The 18,496-nt window shown below is 40.0% G+C and overlaps 1 protein-coding gene across 6 annotated transcripts in view; it reads left to right on the top strand.

The window, feature by feature from the left end:
* Taf1 (TATA-box binding protein associated factor 1) overlaps positions 1-16,086 on the top strand; it is a 75,301-nt gene extending 59,215 nt beyond the window's left edge. For 3 of the 6 annotated variants that reach the window (XM_076562032.1, XM_015999624.3, XM_015999627.3), the window contains exons 33-38: positions 4,199-4,266; positions 4,583-4,699; positions 8,108-8,233; positions 9,434-9,590; positions 10,154-10,331; positions 14,255-14,605. In XM_076562032.1, coding sequence (XP_076418147.1) covers positions 4,199-4,266; positions 4,583-4,699; positions 8,108-8,233; positions 9,434-9,590; positions 10,154-10,331; positions 14,255-14,471 — 863 coding nt within the window. In that variant the 3' untranslated portion in view covers positions 14,472-14,605. Of the gene's footprint in view, positions 1-4,198; positions 4,267-4,582; positions 4,700-8,107; positions 8,234-9,433; positions 9,591-10,153; positions 10,332-14,254; positions 15,099-15,465 lie in introns of those variants that run through there. The other 3 variants (XM_076562033.1, XR_013048065.1, XM_076562031.1) reach the window with 3 other exon arrangements.
* The last annotated feature ends 2,410 nt before the right edge of the window (positions 16,087-18,496 follow it).

The raw sequence follows: 18,496 nt of genomic DNA, 5'->3' as shown, positions 1-18,496 counted from the left end.
ACAAAATGGACAAAAAAGGCCAATGCCACTACACTGTTCTTAATTATTTGTGTCCTTAATATCTTGATGATTGGCTTAAGTTTTCTGATTTATTTGTGTCTGGCATAAGGATACAAATTTATTTTATTTTGCATTTTTTGTGTGTGTGTGCTAAAGATTAAACCCAGACAGAGCCTTGCAAATGCTGGGAAAGTACTCTACCACCAAACTATATCCCTAGCCCAATCTGATTTTTTTTTCTAAAGATCTTGCTGTGTGTGTGGTGATACCTCTAATCCCAGTACTTGAGAGGTAGAGGCAGGAGGATCTCCTATGAATTGGAGGCTAGCCTGATCTATATAGCAAGTTCCAGGATATCCATGGCTACTTAGAGAGACCCTGTCTGGAAAAATAAAAAAAGATTTTTGTTCTGTGTGTGTGTGTGTGTGTGTGTGTGTGTGTGTGTGTGTGTGTGTGTGTGTGTGTGTTACAGAGACAGAGAGATAGAATGAATATGAATGCCTCAGGGGCCAAAAATTACATTGAATCTCCTGGAACAGGTAACTGTGTGCTAGCTACATGATGAGGGTGCTTAGATCAGAACTGGAGTCCTCTTCAAGAGCAGAAAGCATTCTTAACTGCTGAGCCATCTCCAGCCCCTAGATTTTGGATATATGATACATGATCTTTAAGTTTTTCATGTCAACCTTAAACTTACTGTAATCCAGGCTAGCCTTGAGTTCATAATCTACTGCCTTAACCTCTCCAGCACTGAGATACAGGCATGCATGCACTATCATGCCTGGCTCCATTTCACAAAAGAGTAGATATTGTATTCTTGGGAGATGTTTTTACCTGAAAAGGACTTATTTTTTTAAGTTTATTTTATGTGTATGAATATTTTGCTTGAATGTATTTCTCTGCACCACGTGCATGCCTGGTACCCAAGGAATTCAGAAGAGGATATTGGATCCTCTGGAACTGGAGTTAACAGTTGGTCGTGAACCACCACTTGAGTGTTGAAAAATGCACAGGGATTCTCCATAAGAACAAGTGCTCTTACCCAGGCGGTGGTGGCCCACACCTTTAATCACTTAGGAAGCAGAGGCAGGTGGATCTGTGAGTTCAAGGCCAGTCTGGTCTACAAAGTAAGTTCCAGAACAGCTATTACACAGAGAAACCCTGTCTGAAAAACCAACAAACTAAAACAAGTGCTCTGAACCTACTAAGCTTTCTCTCCAGCCCCTGAAAAGGACTTCCTTATTCCTATAATGGCTTGTAATAATCATAGTATATGTATATATAGTATACTTTCCGTGGTACTGTGAGCCAAACCCAGGGCCTTGTGCATGGTAGGTAAACTATCCTGTTAAGCTATATCTCTACCCCCCCCATGTGGTATACTTTTTATTCTTTATATAATGGTAAGCAGTAGATATATTTCAAGGATCACATCTGTGAAAGCTTTCCTTATTGGGTTGGGGCTATATTTCAAAGAGTTTTTCTAGAATGCCAGAAAACCTGGGATCAATCCCTAGCATCACATAAACTGGATATGGTAGCACATGCTGGTAATCTCAGCACTCAGGAGGAAAAGGTAGGTAGCTCTCTATGAGTTCTAAGGCCATCCTAGGCTGCATATGGAGACCCTCTCTCAAAACAGTAAATGAAACATAAAAAGAGGAGCTGCTACTCAGTCCCAGGCCATTTGTGTCCTGGAAGATGTTGGTCCTCTGTTGCCATCTCTTTTAATTTTTTGGGTTTTTAGAAAGGGTTTCACAATGTAGCTTTGGGTGGCCTGGAACTCACTGTATATCTTCCTGCCTCTGCCTCCTGAGTGCTTAGATTACAAACATGTGTCACAGTGCCTGGCCATTGCCCTATCTTTTAATTTTTAAGAAATATCAACCATTGGGTTTTTATCTGAAATTTTGTAGTAAATGTTTTGTATTAATTAGTTTTTTTAAGTTTTCATTGAAGTTTAATTTACCATAGAAAAATACATTATTGGAGCTGGAGATATATCTTATTTGGTAGAATGTTTGCCTAGTATACATAAAGCTCTGAGTTTGATCAACTGGGTATGGTGGGGCAGGCCTATAATTTGAACATTGATTCATTTATCTTAAAGAATTACATATATGCAGAGGGCCTAGGTCGGTCTCATGCAGGCTCCCTGGTTGTTGATTCAGAGTTTCCATGAGCCAGGCTAGTGGTTTCTGTGGTTTTTCCTGCAATGTTCCTGACCCCCCCCCCTTTTTTTTCCCTACAATCCCCCTTCCCTCTCCTCAGCAGGACTCCCCGAACATGGTCCCATGTTTGGCTGTGGGTCTCTGAATCTGCCTCCATCAGTCACTGGATGAAGGCTATCTGATGACAACTGGGGTGGGTAGTCACCAATCCGATCACAGGGGATGGCCAGTTCAGAGGAGAGGAGGGAGGGGAGGCTGCGATCAAGATGTAAAATTAATTAGTTAATTAAAAAAAGAATTATTTGTTTATTGTGACAGAGTCTCACTATGTAGCCCTGGCTGGTCTGGAACTATGTAAGTCAAGCTGGCCTTGAACTCACAGAGATCCACCTGCTTCTGCCTCTGGAGTGCTGGGATTAAAGACGTGTACCAAGGGATTATTATTTTAGATATGATACAGTTTGGCTTAGAAAGTAGTTCTTGTTTTCCAAGTAGTCTTTATATTTTAGAGTAGTTCTAGGTTCATAGCAAAATTGGTAGAAGTTACAGAGGTCCAGTATACTCCCTACTCCCATTATCAACATCCTTACACCAAAGTGGTACAGTAGTTCTATTAATAGATAAACCTCCATTGACACTCCATAAATCCATAGTTTACAAAAGGATTCTTATTTGTTTATTCGACACTGGGTCTCTGTATGTATCTCGGTAGCTTAGAGATAGAGGCAAGGAGACAAGTCTAGAACACATAATGAGATCTTGTATCCAAAATATTTTGAGAAGAGTCTAGAAAATGAAATATAAATGAAACAAGATTAGCCATGTGTTGATAATTGGGTTTTTGTTTGTTTGTTTGTTTGTTTGTTTGTTTGTTTGTTTGTTTGTTTTGGTTTTTGGTTTTTCAAGACAGGGTTTCTCTGTGTTGTTTTCATGCCTGTCCTGGCTCTTGCTCTGTAGACCAGACTGGCCTCGAACTCACAGAGATCCACCTGCCTCTGCCTCCCGAGTGCTGGGATTGAAGGCGTGCACTGCCACCACCTGGCTGTGTTGATCATCGTTAAAGCTGGCTAATTAGGGTACTAATTAGTCTGATTTTGTATGCTTAAAGTTTTCCCATTAATAGCTAGGTATGGAGGCAGAGGCAGGTGAATCTCTGTGAGTTTGAGGCCAGCCTGATCTACATAATGAGTTCCAGGAGAGCCAGAACTATATAGTGAGACCCTGCCTCAAAAAACAAACAAAAATCCAAAAATCAAATAAAAATTTTCATTTATAAAAGTAGAGGAGAGGTCCAAGGTAAGGATTAAACATAAGTTTTTCTGAATCTTAAATAATGATATACTATTGGATAACAAAGTGTAAAATTCTTGTTTTTAAATTGCAATGTATGAGGATAGAGAGATTATTCAGTGATTACGAGCACTGACGCCTCTTCAAGCACATATATAGCAGCCCCAAACCATCTGTGACTCCAGTCCAACAGCCTCTTTGGGCCTCTTTGTGTACCAGGCATGCATATAGTGTGCAGTGATACACATAAGCATATACATAACATAAAAAATACATTTTAGCTGGGTGGTGGTAATGCATGCCTTTAATCCCAGTACTCAGGAGACAGAGGCAGGCAGATCTCTGAATTCAAAGCCAGCCTGATGTACACAGCGAGTTCCAGGACAGCCAATGTTACACAAAGAAATCCTGCATTGAAAAATATAAAAAGGGGGCTGGAGAGATGGCTCAGAGGTTAAGAGCACTGACTGCTCTTCCAGAGGTCCTGAGTTCAATTCCCAGCAACCACATGGTGGCTCACAACCATCTGTAATGATATCAGGTGCCCTCTTCTGGCCTGCAGTCATACATGCTGTATACATAATAAATAAATAAATCTTTAAAAAATATATAAAAAAAACAAATTTTAGTGGTTATTTAAATAAATGAATAAATAGCAATATATATTAAATGAGTGTGTTGAAGAAATATAAAATTCTTGAAGTTACAAAGGTAATGGCATTTTACTTCTTTCCTAGGGCCTGAGAGTCAGTATACTAAGACTGCTCAGGAGATTGTGAATGTTTGTTACCAGACATTAACTGAGGTAGGTGGTTAAGAAGATCTAGCTCCCTGAAGCCTTTCTGTTGTGTCTTTGAGTTTGAAGCTTTCCTGACTACCCTGTTTTCTTTCAAATGTAATATTCCATCTTCTACCCTCATTCTGTCATTTCTTTCTCTTGTTTAGGTTATCAGCTGTGTTCTGCTGTTAGAATAGAAGCACTATGAAGACAGGGACTATGTGTGTGTGTGTGTGTGTGTGTGTGTGTGTGTGTGTGTGTGTGTGTGTGTGTGTGTTGTTTATTTTTGCCTGCCCAGTACCTTAATGTTGAATGAATTCATTAATTTTCTTTGTTTCTTCAGTATGATGAACATTTGACTCAACTTGAGAAAGATATTTGTACAGCTAAAGAAGCAGCTCTGGAGGAAGCAGAATTAGAAAGTTTGGACCCAATGACTCCAGGACCTTACACACCTCAGGTGAGTCAAAGGATTAGGAATTTCTTAGAGTTTTCTTATGGTTTGGGAAATTGGGAGCATGTTAACAGATGTGTTTACTGAGATACCGTTCTTCTCTGTCCTTCCTCTTCATATGCCTTTCGTGTGCTTTCTTGTCTTCTCAAAGGCTAAGGTGAGTGAGGGCCGTGTATCTTTGTGGCCTTGTTAAATCCAGAAGAGGCAACTATGGGATGAATGAGTGGGGCGGTTGTTTATAGACAGTGTGTGAGAATACCAGATTCCTGACTACTATAGCCAGAGCTATCCTCTAGGTCCAGTTCTCTTGTCAGCAAATTCTGGGCTTCTAGGATGTCCTTAGAATGTAGGTTGCTCAGTTACAGATGTGGGCCATATTGTTCTTGTACCTTCTAGGTGTCTGATTACCCATTACCTTAGAGGTATGTCATTGTAACTCACATCACTCAATTTCTGGGTTAATTCCCTTTCCTACTAAATGAAGACTGTTTATATTTGTATTTTAAGTTTATATATTGGAAGACTAGAAAGCAGGGTAAATAAGAAATTTTTTGGGGTTTTCTGGTCTGAAGGAACCTTTTGAATATTTCCTCTATATTACATTCTGAGAAAGTTGGCATATTTGAAGAATAGACTTTAAATGGAATATTAACAGGTCCTTAGTTTCTTTATTGGAGATACAGTGGTAGGGTGGAAAGGACATGAGGTTTGGTGTAAAACAGGCCTGGGTATGAGTCTTAGCTCTGCTACTGTGTAGTTTTGTGATACTGGGAAATAAACATTTCTATTCCCATTTCTCTAAGATGTGCTTTCTAACGTTAAGTGATTAGTTTGTATGGCACATGATAGGTATTTGGTAAATATTTCTTTCCTTCTTTGTGTGAAGGGTTTTTATTTTGTTTTGTTTTTTGTAAAGTTCCCAGAGGCTCTTTCCAATTTAACCAACTACTTTAAATGCAGAATTTCTTCCAATTCCCATAGGATTATTTTTCAGTCTACCCAGGTTTCACTCTGAGTTTAAATGCAGCATACATGATCTCTGTTGGATTTTTGCTGTCTCTGTGTCTCATTCGTACACTTTCTCTATCTTTCTTTTACTCTCTCTTTCATCCCAAAACCTAGGTTACTGAGGGGCCAGGTATAAAGAACCCTCAGATACTTCTTCAAGGTCCAGAACAAGGAAAGGCTCTTGGAGTTGTATGGGCAGATTGGGTCAAGGGGGCTTGGGTGAGTGATGTTGCCCAGGAAGGCCTTGTTTGCTAATAGGCTCACAGTTTCCACAAGGTACTTTCTGGTAAGTTAAAGCTTGAGTACTAGCCATCATTCTCCAGAAGAATCTAACCACCAAGTGGCATGTGCTTTTCTCAAGTCTTGGACAGTCATAAGCCTAGACCATTGGTGAATCAAAGCCTTGTCCTTCCTGAGCAATAGCTGTTTTGGTATTCTTAGTGAGTTTCCTATGGAGAGTATGGTATGGATAGTACTGCTTCATTCTTATCAGTTCATGCTCTCATCATTCCCTTCATTTATGCATTTATGTGTATACATTGTAAGATAGCCCAGTCATTGCCTGTTAATTCAAGGAAGAGCCTCATGTGTGACCATCCTTACTCATTACTATATGAAATCAAAAGATTATTACAAAGTGTCTATGTCTATGTAACTGTCATAATACAGTTGTGATTGTATAGAAGCATGGCAGTAATCATGTTATTTTCAACTTCCAAATGGTGGTGGTTAATAATGTATTTGCATCTGGATATTTATACCGAGCTTGCATTGAGCTCAATACCTTGGAATTATTCATTTTACAGTTTCCCATAATTCTCTTTATTTTCATACTACACTTTCAAATTTTGCAGAAATTCCCTTATTTTTCCCTTCCGTTGCATACCAGTTTATCTGTGCACTAACGTTTTTGAAACCTGTTTTGCCTCTATTTTGGAAACTCAGATCTTCTCAGTCTTGTTTGCTTACTTGTTTACAGAGCAACACTTGTAGGTGTGCATTTGTTTCTTTGAGACAGGGTCTGGCTGTATAATCCAGACTGGCCTCAAATTTGTGCTGGAACTATAGGCTTTATTCCTTGCTCGTAAGCAGGTTTGTATTGCTCAAAGTAACATGATGATTGGGGAAAATTAGAAGATGGGGCTGGAGAGATGGCTTGGCAGTTAAGAGTGCTTGCTGCTCTTTCAGAGGACCTGAGTTTGGTTCCCAGCACCCATGTAATGTGGCTTGCTGTTTTAACTCCACCTCCAGAAGTTTTGACACCTCTTCTGGCCTTCATAGACACTGTATTCACATGCACAAACCCACATTCAAACATACAAGTATATACATAATTTTTAAAAATGAAGTCTTTTTTAAAAAGAAAATTGGAAGATACAAAGAAGAGGTGTTACTTATCAATTCCATCTTTCATAACACCAATCACTGAATATTTTGAGTTTCTTCATATCTGTGGTATGTGTGTTTATGTCTATAAACATACTTTAAAACTGATGAATTTTTTTTTTCAAGACAGGGTTTCTCTGTGTAGCTTTGCGCTTTTTTCCTGGAACTCGCTTTGGAGACCAGGCTGGCCTCGAACTCACAGAGATCTGCCTGCCTCTGCCTCCCAGTGCTGGGATTAAAGGCGTGTGCCACCACCGCCCGGCTATTTTTCTTATTCTATGCACTTCATGAATATTTTATCTAGTCCCTCTTATCATTGACTAGAATCTATTTGCTAAATCCCTGTTCCTTTCAGGGACAATAAGAGGAAGAGATCTATCATTTATTAAGTACCACGTATTGGTACATAGCTCTTAATTGGTACACATGACAACCCTGTGAGGTAGATATTATCATCCATGTTTTACAGTTGAAGAAAACAGGATGATTAACAGTGGTAGAGCCAAGACTCAATGCCAGGGCTGTTTCCTCCATAGCCCATGTTTTGTTTTCTTTTTAACATATCATTTTGCTTTGAAGCATCGTCCGCAAGCTCGTGAACTGTCAAACCATCCCATACTCTTGTTGAAACTTTCCTTTATCCAATTTCTTCTTATATGCCTCTAAGTCAATAAAACTATAACTCATATGAATCTCTGAGCTTAAATACAATAAGGCCAGGCTTAGAAGAAGAAAGTAGGTTACTGACCAGAGAGGCTGTTAATACATAAACTTGTCCCTAAGCTTTATGCATTTCTGCTTTAGTTTCTGAACACATACATTAGATGCCAGTTTGCTAGAGTGGATGTTGTTCATAGGATTCTAAAGATTTGTCTACAAAGCTGTACCAGGCTGTGTTTCCTCTTTAACTGGGTCGTCTTGCATGTCCTTTTTCTTTAGTGAATGTTATAAAGGAGGATTCTTTGTGTTTCTTCTAGCTGTTCCCTTGGTAGAAGCTAAATTGTATGTTTTATGCCACAGCCTCCTGATTTGTATGATAACAGCACATCCCTCAGTGTTTCTCGAGATGCCTCTGTATATCAAGATGAGAGCAATATGTCTGTCTTGGATATTCCCAGTGCTACTTCAGAAAAGCAGCTAACACAGGTAGGAGACTATTTCTCTTTGTGAGATTGGTGGTCTGCCTGGTGGGTGAACATGGACTGATACCATGCATACATGAAGGGTGACTAGATCCTTTGGCCCTGAAAACAAGGCTTTGGAATTTGATTTCTGGGGCATGGTTGGCAGAATTAAGCACAACAGAACTTCAGAGAAAGTAGTTGAAGCATCAGTGCAGCCTAATAGGTGACTAACTAGAAAGACCAGCTGCATTCAGAGATAGTGTTCACAACAGTTGGCGTACTATTTTGTGCATCTTATAAGTTATAAACCAGGCCGGGCGGTGGTGGCGCACGCCTTTAATCCCAGCACTCGGGAGGCAGAGGCAGGCGGATCTCTGTGAGTTCGAGGCCAGCCTGGGCTACCAAGTGAGCTCCAGGAAAGGCGCAAAGCTACACAGAGAAACCCTGTCTCGAAAAACCAAAAAAAAAAAAAAAAAAAAAAAAGTTATAAACCAAATTAAAATTATGTATAATTTTTTAAACTGGCTTTTACCAGAGGTATCAAAACATACTTTTCATCTGAAGCTATACCTATTCTCAAAAACCCAGAAGGATTTTCTATCTCAAAAGCTTGCCTTAGAAAGGAAGCATTCCCTTCTGATGACAGGAGTGGACCAAAAACTTTCCTGTTCTTTGGTTTTTCTTGCCCTGTCTATTATTTCCAAAGAATGACTGGGAGGAAGTGCACATGCCTTGAGCTGTGTCAACAGCCTCCCCCAGCAGTGCTGTTGGCTGGGACATCAGGAAAGCATCTGGCCTAGGTAAAGAACCCTTGGTTAACTCCTAGGGGCACATCCCTCAATGATGTGCCATTTGTGCTCCTTACTCAGGTTTGCCAGGGCCAAGGTAGGCTGGGTGAGGAAGACTCTGTAGATATTGAAGCGGGGGAGGAGGGGGGAACCTAAGACTCCAGCCCCAGTGAGTATGCTTACAGAAAGCTTATGGTTACATTATACACTTATATGACAGGAACCCCAGTAGTATAGGTCCGGCCAAATCCCAAGATGAGAATCATAGATTTTCTCCGAAGCGAGCCTCAGTCTGACTTGAATCCTTAGAGTGAGTTGGACAAATCCATCCACTACAGTCACTTAACTTCTTGTGAGGCAGCAAATGGGATGCAGGGGAAGGAAGGCATTCTGGTCTCTTGGTCACTAATGGGGCTGCCACGTGGACTTTTTAGGAAGGTGAAGATGGAGATGGTGATCTTGCAGATGAAGAGGAAGGAACTGTACAACAGACTCAAGCCAGTGTCCTGTATGAGGACTTGCTTATGTCTGAAGGGGAAGATGATGAGGAAGATGCTGGGAGTGATGAAGAAGGAGATAACCCTTTTTCTGGTGAGTCTTACTCTTTCGCTTCTGTTTCTGTGTAGCTCACTGTTGCGCCCTCAGGACTGAGTAGAAACCACTTTGCTACTTGCTATGTGCTAGTATAAAAAAGCCTCTCTTTTTATTGAAGTCCCATTAGTAGACCTGAGAGTACTGAACACACACTCAGGATGATCATGTCCATTAGCCTGAGGGGAAGTGAAGATGAGCAGACACAGGAGACATAAAAGGAACAGTGGAAAAGGCAGTGCCCAAGTAGCAGCTTTGAGGGGTTGTGTTTGGGAACAGGAAAGGAAAATTAAGAAAAATAATTGCAATGGTAAGGTAAAGGTATTGGAGATGATAGAAAATGGGTAGATTAGACTGAGATAGAAGAAATAAGTTACTTGGATTCAGTTTCTAAACTATAGATCTTGCTACTATTGACATTTGGTAGTTCAAGAGAGGCCTGAGAGGTGAGGACTATAGGCACAAAGTCTATCTCATACATGCAAGCAAACACTCTAGCACTGAGCCATACCACTAGTCCATCAAGCTTGTCTGTTAATGAACCACAATCTGTCTTTTTACAGCTATTCAGCTAAGTGAAAGTGGAAGTGACTCTGATGTGGGATCTGGCAGTATAAGACCTAAACATCCTCGTGTGCTTCAAGAGAATACGAGGATGGGCATGGAAAATGAAGAAAGCATGATGTCCTATGAGGGAGATGGTGGGGAGGCTTCCCGTGGTTTGGAGGATAGCAACATCAGGTAATGGGCAGTAAGATGCTGCTGGGCTCTGGCATCATTTCCCACCTATGCTGACAAAGGGCCTAGCATCAGATAGCTTCCATCTGTCTTCCCTGAGCACCTATACTTGGGCCAAGCATTGTCTAGACCCTGGGAATACATAGATGAATAAGACATAGCCTGCCCTTGAGGAGCTCGTCTAGTGGAATCATCTGATACAATGTTATAAGTACTTAAGCACAAATAAGTGCAGAGTGCTGAGGTATCCCTAAAACGGTGTCTTATTGTGCTTTTAAGTAATCAGGGTAAATTACACGTAGAAGCATTTGAACTATGCCTTAAAGGATGGATCGGAGTCTGCTAAGCATATACAGTGGCAGCAAGTGGGGATAGATCTTTACAGATGAAATAATATGTCAGAGGCATAGAAATCTAACACGAAATGTGTTCAAGAGTAAATGGAGGTGGTTGAGAAATTAAGAGTTTTGAAATAGCAAGAGCCTATATTGTAGGGGATCATAAGTAGAATCCTAAGGCATTTGGATTTTGTTCTGTTAGGAGTACATACTTTCAGGAAAAGGAAGTTGTCAGCTATGCTGGCACACTTCTATAATCTCAATACTTAGGGTATGAGATAGGAAGACCCTAAATTCAAGGCTAGCCAAGTGTGGTGGTGCATGCCTAAGAAGAGGCAGGTGGATCTCTGAATTCAAGACCAGTCTGATCTATATAGTGAGGTCCAGGCCAGTAAATCCCTGTGTCCAAAAACAACAACAGAAACCCCCTAAACCTGGACTATGTATTGAGGCTCTGTCTAAAAACAAACAAAACAGCTCCTTGTGGTGATGCTGACCTGTGCACACTTTCAAGGTAGAGGTAGGAAGGTCAGGGGTTAAAGGTAATCCTCAGCTACAGGATGAGTTCAAAGCTAGGCAGGGTTACATGAGACACTGTCTCAAAAAACAAAAAAGGAGGGAGAGAAAGTAACATCAAATTTATATGTTAAGTAACATTTAAGGGTAGCATGGGATAGAAAATAGCAGTATTCAGTTGAATTTGGGAGTTGAGTCTGATAAATAATGAAATTTTCATTGAGGAAAGAAAAACAGAGAGGATGGGAAAATGATTTTGGCTTCAAACATGTTGGATTTACTGCACATGTGATCCATCTTGCCAGCAAGTAGATAAAACATTTTATTGATTATAAATAAAAACAAAAATAAGTTTTGGTATTCCCTCCTTTAAGGAGTTCTGCCTATTAGGAATTATGAAACAGGTAAACAGGCAATGGCAGTGTAACATAAAAGGCAACCACAGGGTTTTTCTGGGGCATGGAGAGGGATGGGGAGCGAAGCTGATTAGAGAAGGAAACTGAGCCAAATATGAGTAGTAGTTTATAGGGTAAGAAGCATAAGATATCCCAGAGACTTGGAATGGCAATGTGAAAACCCAGAGTCATGAGACATTTTTAAATACAAGTAGGCCAGAGCTTTTAATTGATCCATATAATAGAAATGATTCAAAGAGGTAGTTAAGAATAAATAAAAATTATTTTTTAAAAGAGATAGGTAAGAACCAAATTGTGAAGGACCCAAATGTGGGCAGGCATTGAGTGAGAACAGTGTATGATCTGCTTTGTGTTTTAGAAAGCTTGCTCTATGCCCTAAAGAACAAAGGATAAAAGACGTGAGCTAAGAAATTCACAAATTCAAATGACCAATAATTATATTTTATAGCTTCTCTAATAATCAAATAAGTATGATAAACAATGTAATGTAGCTTCTTACCTATCAGATTGGTGATGATTTTTTGGAAAGGGTGTGAAGAAAAAAACATTCCCAAATGGCTGGCAGTAATATGTAAATAGATAGGGTGAGTGGGAGAGAACTATGACAATTTTATCACTTTAAATAAAAATATTTAAATGTATACCCCCTTTGGTTCTAAAATTCTACATCTAGGAAATTTTCCTATGAGAACACTTTATTAAGGTGTTTTTAGCCAGATGTGATGATGCACACCCTTGATCCCAACACTCTAGGAGGCAGAGCACTATGGGTTCTAGGGCAGCCTGGTCTACATAGCCAGTTCCAGGACAGCTAGGGCTACATTGTGAGATCCTGTCTCAAACAAACAAAAAAGGTGTGCAAAGATTTTATTACAGCCCATTGTGTCTAATGGTGAAATAAATCGGGAACAGCTAAATGTTACTACTGAGAGACTGTTAAATAAATCATGTTATAGCCATATAGCAGAATACCATGCAGCTGTTAAGTCTGGCACACTCTAATCCCTACGCTTAGAAGGTTGAGACAGGAGAATCACAAATTTGAGGCTAGATAGAACTGAATAGTAAGACTCAGTCTCAAAAATCCACCCAAAAAATTATGCTATAGAGTGTAGTTGGTTTTGGGGTTTTTTTGTTTGTTTGTTTTTTGTTTTTTTGTTTTTACTCTTTGGGGGCCTACCACCCAGCTCCCAAATAAATATACGGAGATTTATTCTTCCTTATGAATGCCTGGCCTTAGCTTGGCTTATTTCTAACCAGCTTTTCTTAAATTATCCCATCTCTCTTCTACATTTTGCCTCTGGGCTTTTTACCTTTCTCTATTCTGTTTATTTTTCTTTCGTTCTTACTCTGTGGTTGGTTTTATGGCTGGGTGGCCTCTGGTGTCCTCCTCTCCTCCTTTTTTCGCTCCTTGCTCTTCTCTCTTCTATTTATTTTTTCTGCCTGGCAGCCCCACCCATTTCTCTCTCCTGCCTAGCTGTTGACCATTCAGCTCCTTATTAGACCATCAAGTGTCTTAAACAGGCACAGTAACACCGCTTTACAGAGTTAAACAAATGCAACATAAAAGAATGCAACACATCTTTGCATCATTAAACAAATATTCCACAGCATAAATGAATGTAACACATCTTAAACTAATATTCCACAACAGTAGAGCTGTATTTATTGACACAGAAGGATGTTCATTATTACCTTTGAAAAACAAATTTCTGAGGGATGAGCATCTTATTTTTAATCAGTTAGCTATTTATTTATTTATTCCAAGACAAGGTTTCTCTATAACCCTGGCTGTCCTGGAATTCACTATGTAGACCAGGCTAATCTCAATTCAGAGATCTGCCTGCCTCTGCCTCCCAAGGGCTGGGATTAAAAGTATGTACCATTTTATTTGTAAAGATTTATTTATTTATTTATTATGTATACAGTGTTCTGTTTGAATGTTTTGCCTCCCCACCAGAAGAGGGCACCAGATCTCATTACAGATGGTTGTGAGCCACCATGTGGTTGCTGGGAATTGAACTGAGGACCTCTGGAAGAGCAGCCACTGCTCTTAACCTCTGAGCCATCTCTTGAGCCATTCTAAATTTTTTTAAACAGTAAATGTGCATTTGTGATTTTTTTTCAGACTAAAATTAGAATAAACAAACAGAAAATAGAACACTGTGGTAGAAGTGTGAAGAATTAGTTGAAGGAGCTCAATACTAGGGCCATGAAGACTTATTTTAGTAGTGCAGGCCAGGGAAGTTAACACAGGACTAAGCGACAGCAGACAGAGCAGGAATAGAAAGGAGATAATAGAGACAAGATATGTTAGATTATTCAGGACTGCTGCCCAATTTTGGATACAAGATGAATGAAACTAAGTAGCAGGTGAAACAGTGGGGCTCGACAGCATTTGTGGTCCTGTTAGCTGGTAGTGTGTGTTGGTTGGTCAGTGTCAGGAAGTTTATTTCAGGTTCTCACATGTATAACATCAACAAGTTAATGTTTTTAACAGGATCATTTTTTTCTTAGGGGAGGTGGAACAGTCAAGAACCCATTATTTAGTGTCCAGGGGAGGTTGAGATGAGTTGATTCCTTGGCAGTACAAAGCATGGGAATGGTCCGCTAGTGGGTGGTTCCCAAGCTTGAGAGATGTTGTTTCTCTTCTCAGTTATGGGAGCTATGAGGAACCCGACCCCAAGTCGAACACCCAGGATACAAGCTTCAGCAGCATCGGTGGGTATGAGGTATCAGAGGAGGAAGAAGATGAGGAAGAGCAGCGCTCTGGGCCCAGCGTACTAAGCCAGGTCCACCTCTCTGAGGACGAGGAGGACAGTGAGGATTTCCACTCCATTGCTGGAGACAGTGACTTGGACTCTGATGAATGAGGCTTCCTTTAAGCCTCTTCAATCAGCCTGGTCGATTACCTTTCCCTCAGCTTATTTATATGTGTATAGATAATGATATCACCAGATTACTACCCTAGGTTTAGTAATAAGTAAATAGTAATCATCTCTCCAGATCCTGGAGTAGCAAGTTCTTTTCCCTAACCACTACCAAGAAGAGAGAGCAGACTCACTCTTCCCCATTACATGCCTTTAATGGCATTTATTGTTCTTCGTGTAGAAACATAGCACCATTTCACTTATAATTTGCAAGCAGGAATAGATGAAAATCTGTCTGCTGGAATAGAGAATTAGGTACTGATGGGCTGGCTCTGTACCACGCTTAAGATATAAACATATTGGACAAACTGTTCATGTGTTACTTACGTAGATATACAATGCCTTGTTCCTAAATAGATTACAGGAACATAGCTATAAATCTTTGAAACAGGCTGTGTATCCAAAATAATAGGTGGCCATGTAAATGTGCTCTCCCTCGCCCTAGGAAAAGTTATAGGAAAAATGGTAAGTTTCTTATAGCCAAGACTGTCTTTTGTTGCTTTTTATGCTTAGGATATGGTTCTATGCAAAGTAGGTACTCAGTAAATGTTCTTAAAATCATGAAATCCCAACAGATATGTTACTGTGTATCTGTTTCATGCTGAGCATTTTATCAGATCCTTGGAGTGCAAAGGTTAAATAAGAGCTTGTCATCAAGTCGGGGGAGGGAGAGTAGAGTTCAAACCATGTTTATAAATTATTAGAACTGTAAGACAAATACAATCAAGAAGCTTAGCTGTAAAGTACAAAGAAAAATTGAGAAGAGATCATGTGTGAAAAAGCAGAGAAGTCTTCCAGAGGCCACCTGAAAACTGAGTGTTGAAGAAGTCATTGGTAGGAGTGTAGCAGCTCAAAAAGTCCAGGCAGGGTGTTAACATGAAGGGAAAAGTTGAAAGTCTAGATATGACAGAATGTGTTTGTACCTGCCTTGTTTCAGAAAGGATGCTGGAATGACTAGACATGACACTGAAAGACAACAGGAAGCATATCTTCAAGAGCTTTGCATTTGAGCCGGGCGATGGTGGCGCACGCCTTTAATCCCAGCACTTGGGAGGCAGAGGCAGGTGGATCTCTGTGAGTTCGAAGCCAGCCTGGTCTACAAAGTGAGTTCCAGGACAGCCAGAGCTACACAGAGAAACCCTGTCTTGAAAAAAAAAAACAAAAAAAAAAAAGAGAGAAAGAGAGAGAGATTTGCATTTGATACCAGTGAGTGAATTTTTTATTTAAGGAAATGAAGTCTAGAGAAGTGCATTAGATTCGTTTCAAAATTTTTCTGGATATTGAATGAAGACAGAATTTGAGTCAAATAATAGACACGTTATGATCCCATTTGTGTAAGAGTAAAAAAACAGGTGTATATGCTATGTTTGTATATACTTGTATGTGCAAAGGGAAAGATGTGAAACTGTTAAATTGTTCACAGTGAACCTCTGCGGATGGGAATAGAGAGGATGTGGTTCATTTGGTTTATGTATACTGAATAAGTATTCTGCTTTTATTTCTGTATCGTTTGAGTTTTTAGTGTGTATTGTTTTTGTAATAAATTTTTTTAAATTTACTGGCAGTGTGGAGAGTGGTTTGGAGGGGAGAGAAAATGTAGTTCAGGCTAAGAGGAGTGGAGCCTAAAGTAGGGTGGTGGTGGCACTGGAATGGGGAAAAGAGGAGTGACATTGAAACCTCTTCAGAGAGAGGTGTGATCAACAGGACTTCATAACATATTGGTACTTGGGATGGAAAAGGAAGACTGGAAAGGGTTTCTAGAATTTTGACTTGGGAGATTAGGTAGATATATGGTATTCATTTTATATTGCCCATTTTAAAATTCATTTATTGGAAGGAGGTTCAAGACAGGATTTCTCTATGTAACAGCTCTAGCTGTCCTATAACTCGCTTTGTAGACCAGGCTGGCCTCCAATTCAGGTCGGCTTGCCTCTGCCTCCCTAGTGCTAGAATCAAAGGCATGTACCACCACTGCTGGGCTTAAATTTATTTTTACTTTTATTAAAATATAGTTATATAATTTCTCTCCACCTCCTCCCACCAACCCTTCCCATAGGCCCCCCCCCTCACTCTCTCAAATTCATGGCCTCTTTTTCTTTATTATACCACTTATTTCTACTAAGTGTATGAGACATAGCTGGATGTGGTGGCACATGCCTTTGATCCCAGGCAGGGGTCTGAGTTCCAGGCCAGCTTGGTCTACAGAGCAAGTTCCAGGACAGCCAGGGCTACACAGAGAAACCTTGACCTGAAAAAGAAAAAGAAAATGAAAAACTAATAGAGAACATGTAGTTTTCAATTGCAAGGATCTTTTTTTTTTTTAAGATTTATTTATTATGTATACAGTGTTCTGCCTGCATGTATGTTTGCACACCAGAAGAGGGCACCAGATCTCACTACAGATGGTTGTGATCTACCATGTGGTTGCTGGGAATTGAACTCAGGACCTCTGGAAGAGCAGCCAGTGCTCTTAACCTCTGAACCATCTCTCCATCCCTGCAAGGATCTTAAGATCTAGAATGAGAGACTTGTAAATACTAGTGTATTAAAAGTGATCCTTGAGGCAGGTGGTTCTCTGTGAGTTCTAGGCCAGCCTGGTCTACAAAATGAGTTCCAGGACAGCCAGAAATATTACACTGAGAAACCCTGTCTCAAAAAACAAAAAAATAACAACAACAAAAAGATATTTATAATGAGAAGACTGAACTCTGCCAAGAAAGTATAGGAAGACTCCACAGAGAAAACTAAAAAGCTAGATCATGAAGGCAGGCATGGTGGTTTTACCTGTAATCCCAGCGCTTGGGAGGCTGAGGCAAAGAATGCTTTGGAGTTAGGTCATCCTGGGCTACAAGACCCTAACTTACGAAAAAACAACAGTTGATGAACAGGGTTTAGCCATTAGCTGTAAGGGCCACGAGTGGGAGAACACTGTAGGCAGAGGGAATGCTTGGAGACATTAAACAACATGTTCCAACTGTAGGTAGTTCCACTTGAGTTGGGATACAGAGAACATAGCTGTAGATGATAAGATTTCCAGCTTCAGGATCAGATGGTTATTTTAGAACAGTCATTCTGGTAGCAGTATGATTTTGGACAGAAAGGAATGGTGCCAGATGGTAGATGATTGAGACATAAACCATAACTGAATCATTGATAGCAGGGATGAAATGAGACTTCTGTCTTAATGACTAGATAATGGGAAATAGAGAGTGGAACCTGTGTTTCTGACTTAGGAGTTTTTAGTCACTGAGAAGTGGCTCTTAAGTTTCAGCTACAAGTATGTGATTTTCACATATGCTTGTATAAGGCTTAGGATTTGTGCAACCTAGATGATAGACAACATTGCCTAGGAAGCATAGATAGAATCAGTGAAGAGTGTGCGCTGCTCTTGAAAAGGACCCAGGTTTGATTCCTGGCACCCAGCTGAAGCTTTGAGCACCTACACTCATGTGTACACCCATATGCACAGACTTACACATAATTAAAAAGAAATGTTTAAAATTTATTTGTTATGTACACAGTGTTCTACCTGCATGTGTGCCTGCAAGCCAGAAGAGGGCGCCAGAACACAGGTCCTCTGGAAGAGCAGGCAGTGCTTTTAACCTGAGCCATCTCTCCAGCCCTAAAAATAAATTTTTAAAGAAAAATGGCTTCTTTCTTTTTTTTATTTTTAGAAAAATATCCCCATTTTATTAAAAATAGATTGTTTTCTCAAACAATATATTCTGATTAGTTTTCCCTCCCTCTACTCCTCCCAGTTCCTTCCTACCTCCCTTCCCATCTGGATCAACTCCCTTTGTGTCTCTCATTAGAAAAGAACAGACTTCTAAGAGATAATAACAAAACCTAAAAATAAGATATAAAACAAAAAGCATCACATCAACGTTGGGCAAGGCAAACCAACAGAAGGAAAAGAGCCCCAAGAGAAGGCACAAGAATCAGACCTACTCATTCACACACTCAGGAGT

Source organism: Peromyscus maniculatus, chromosome X (genome assembly GCF_049852395.1).
Source record: "Peromyscus maniculatus bairdii isolate BWxNUB_F1_BW_parent chromosome X, HU_Pman_BW_mat_3.1, whole genome shotgun sequence".
NCBI classification, from domain to species: Eukaryota; Metazoa; Chordata; class Mammalia; order Rodentia; family Cricetidae; genus Peromyscus; species Peromyscus maniculatus.
Note: the sequence above shows the minus strand (reverse complement) of the source record. Positions and strands in the feature narration are given on the sequence as shown.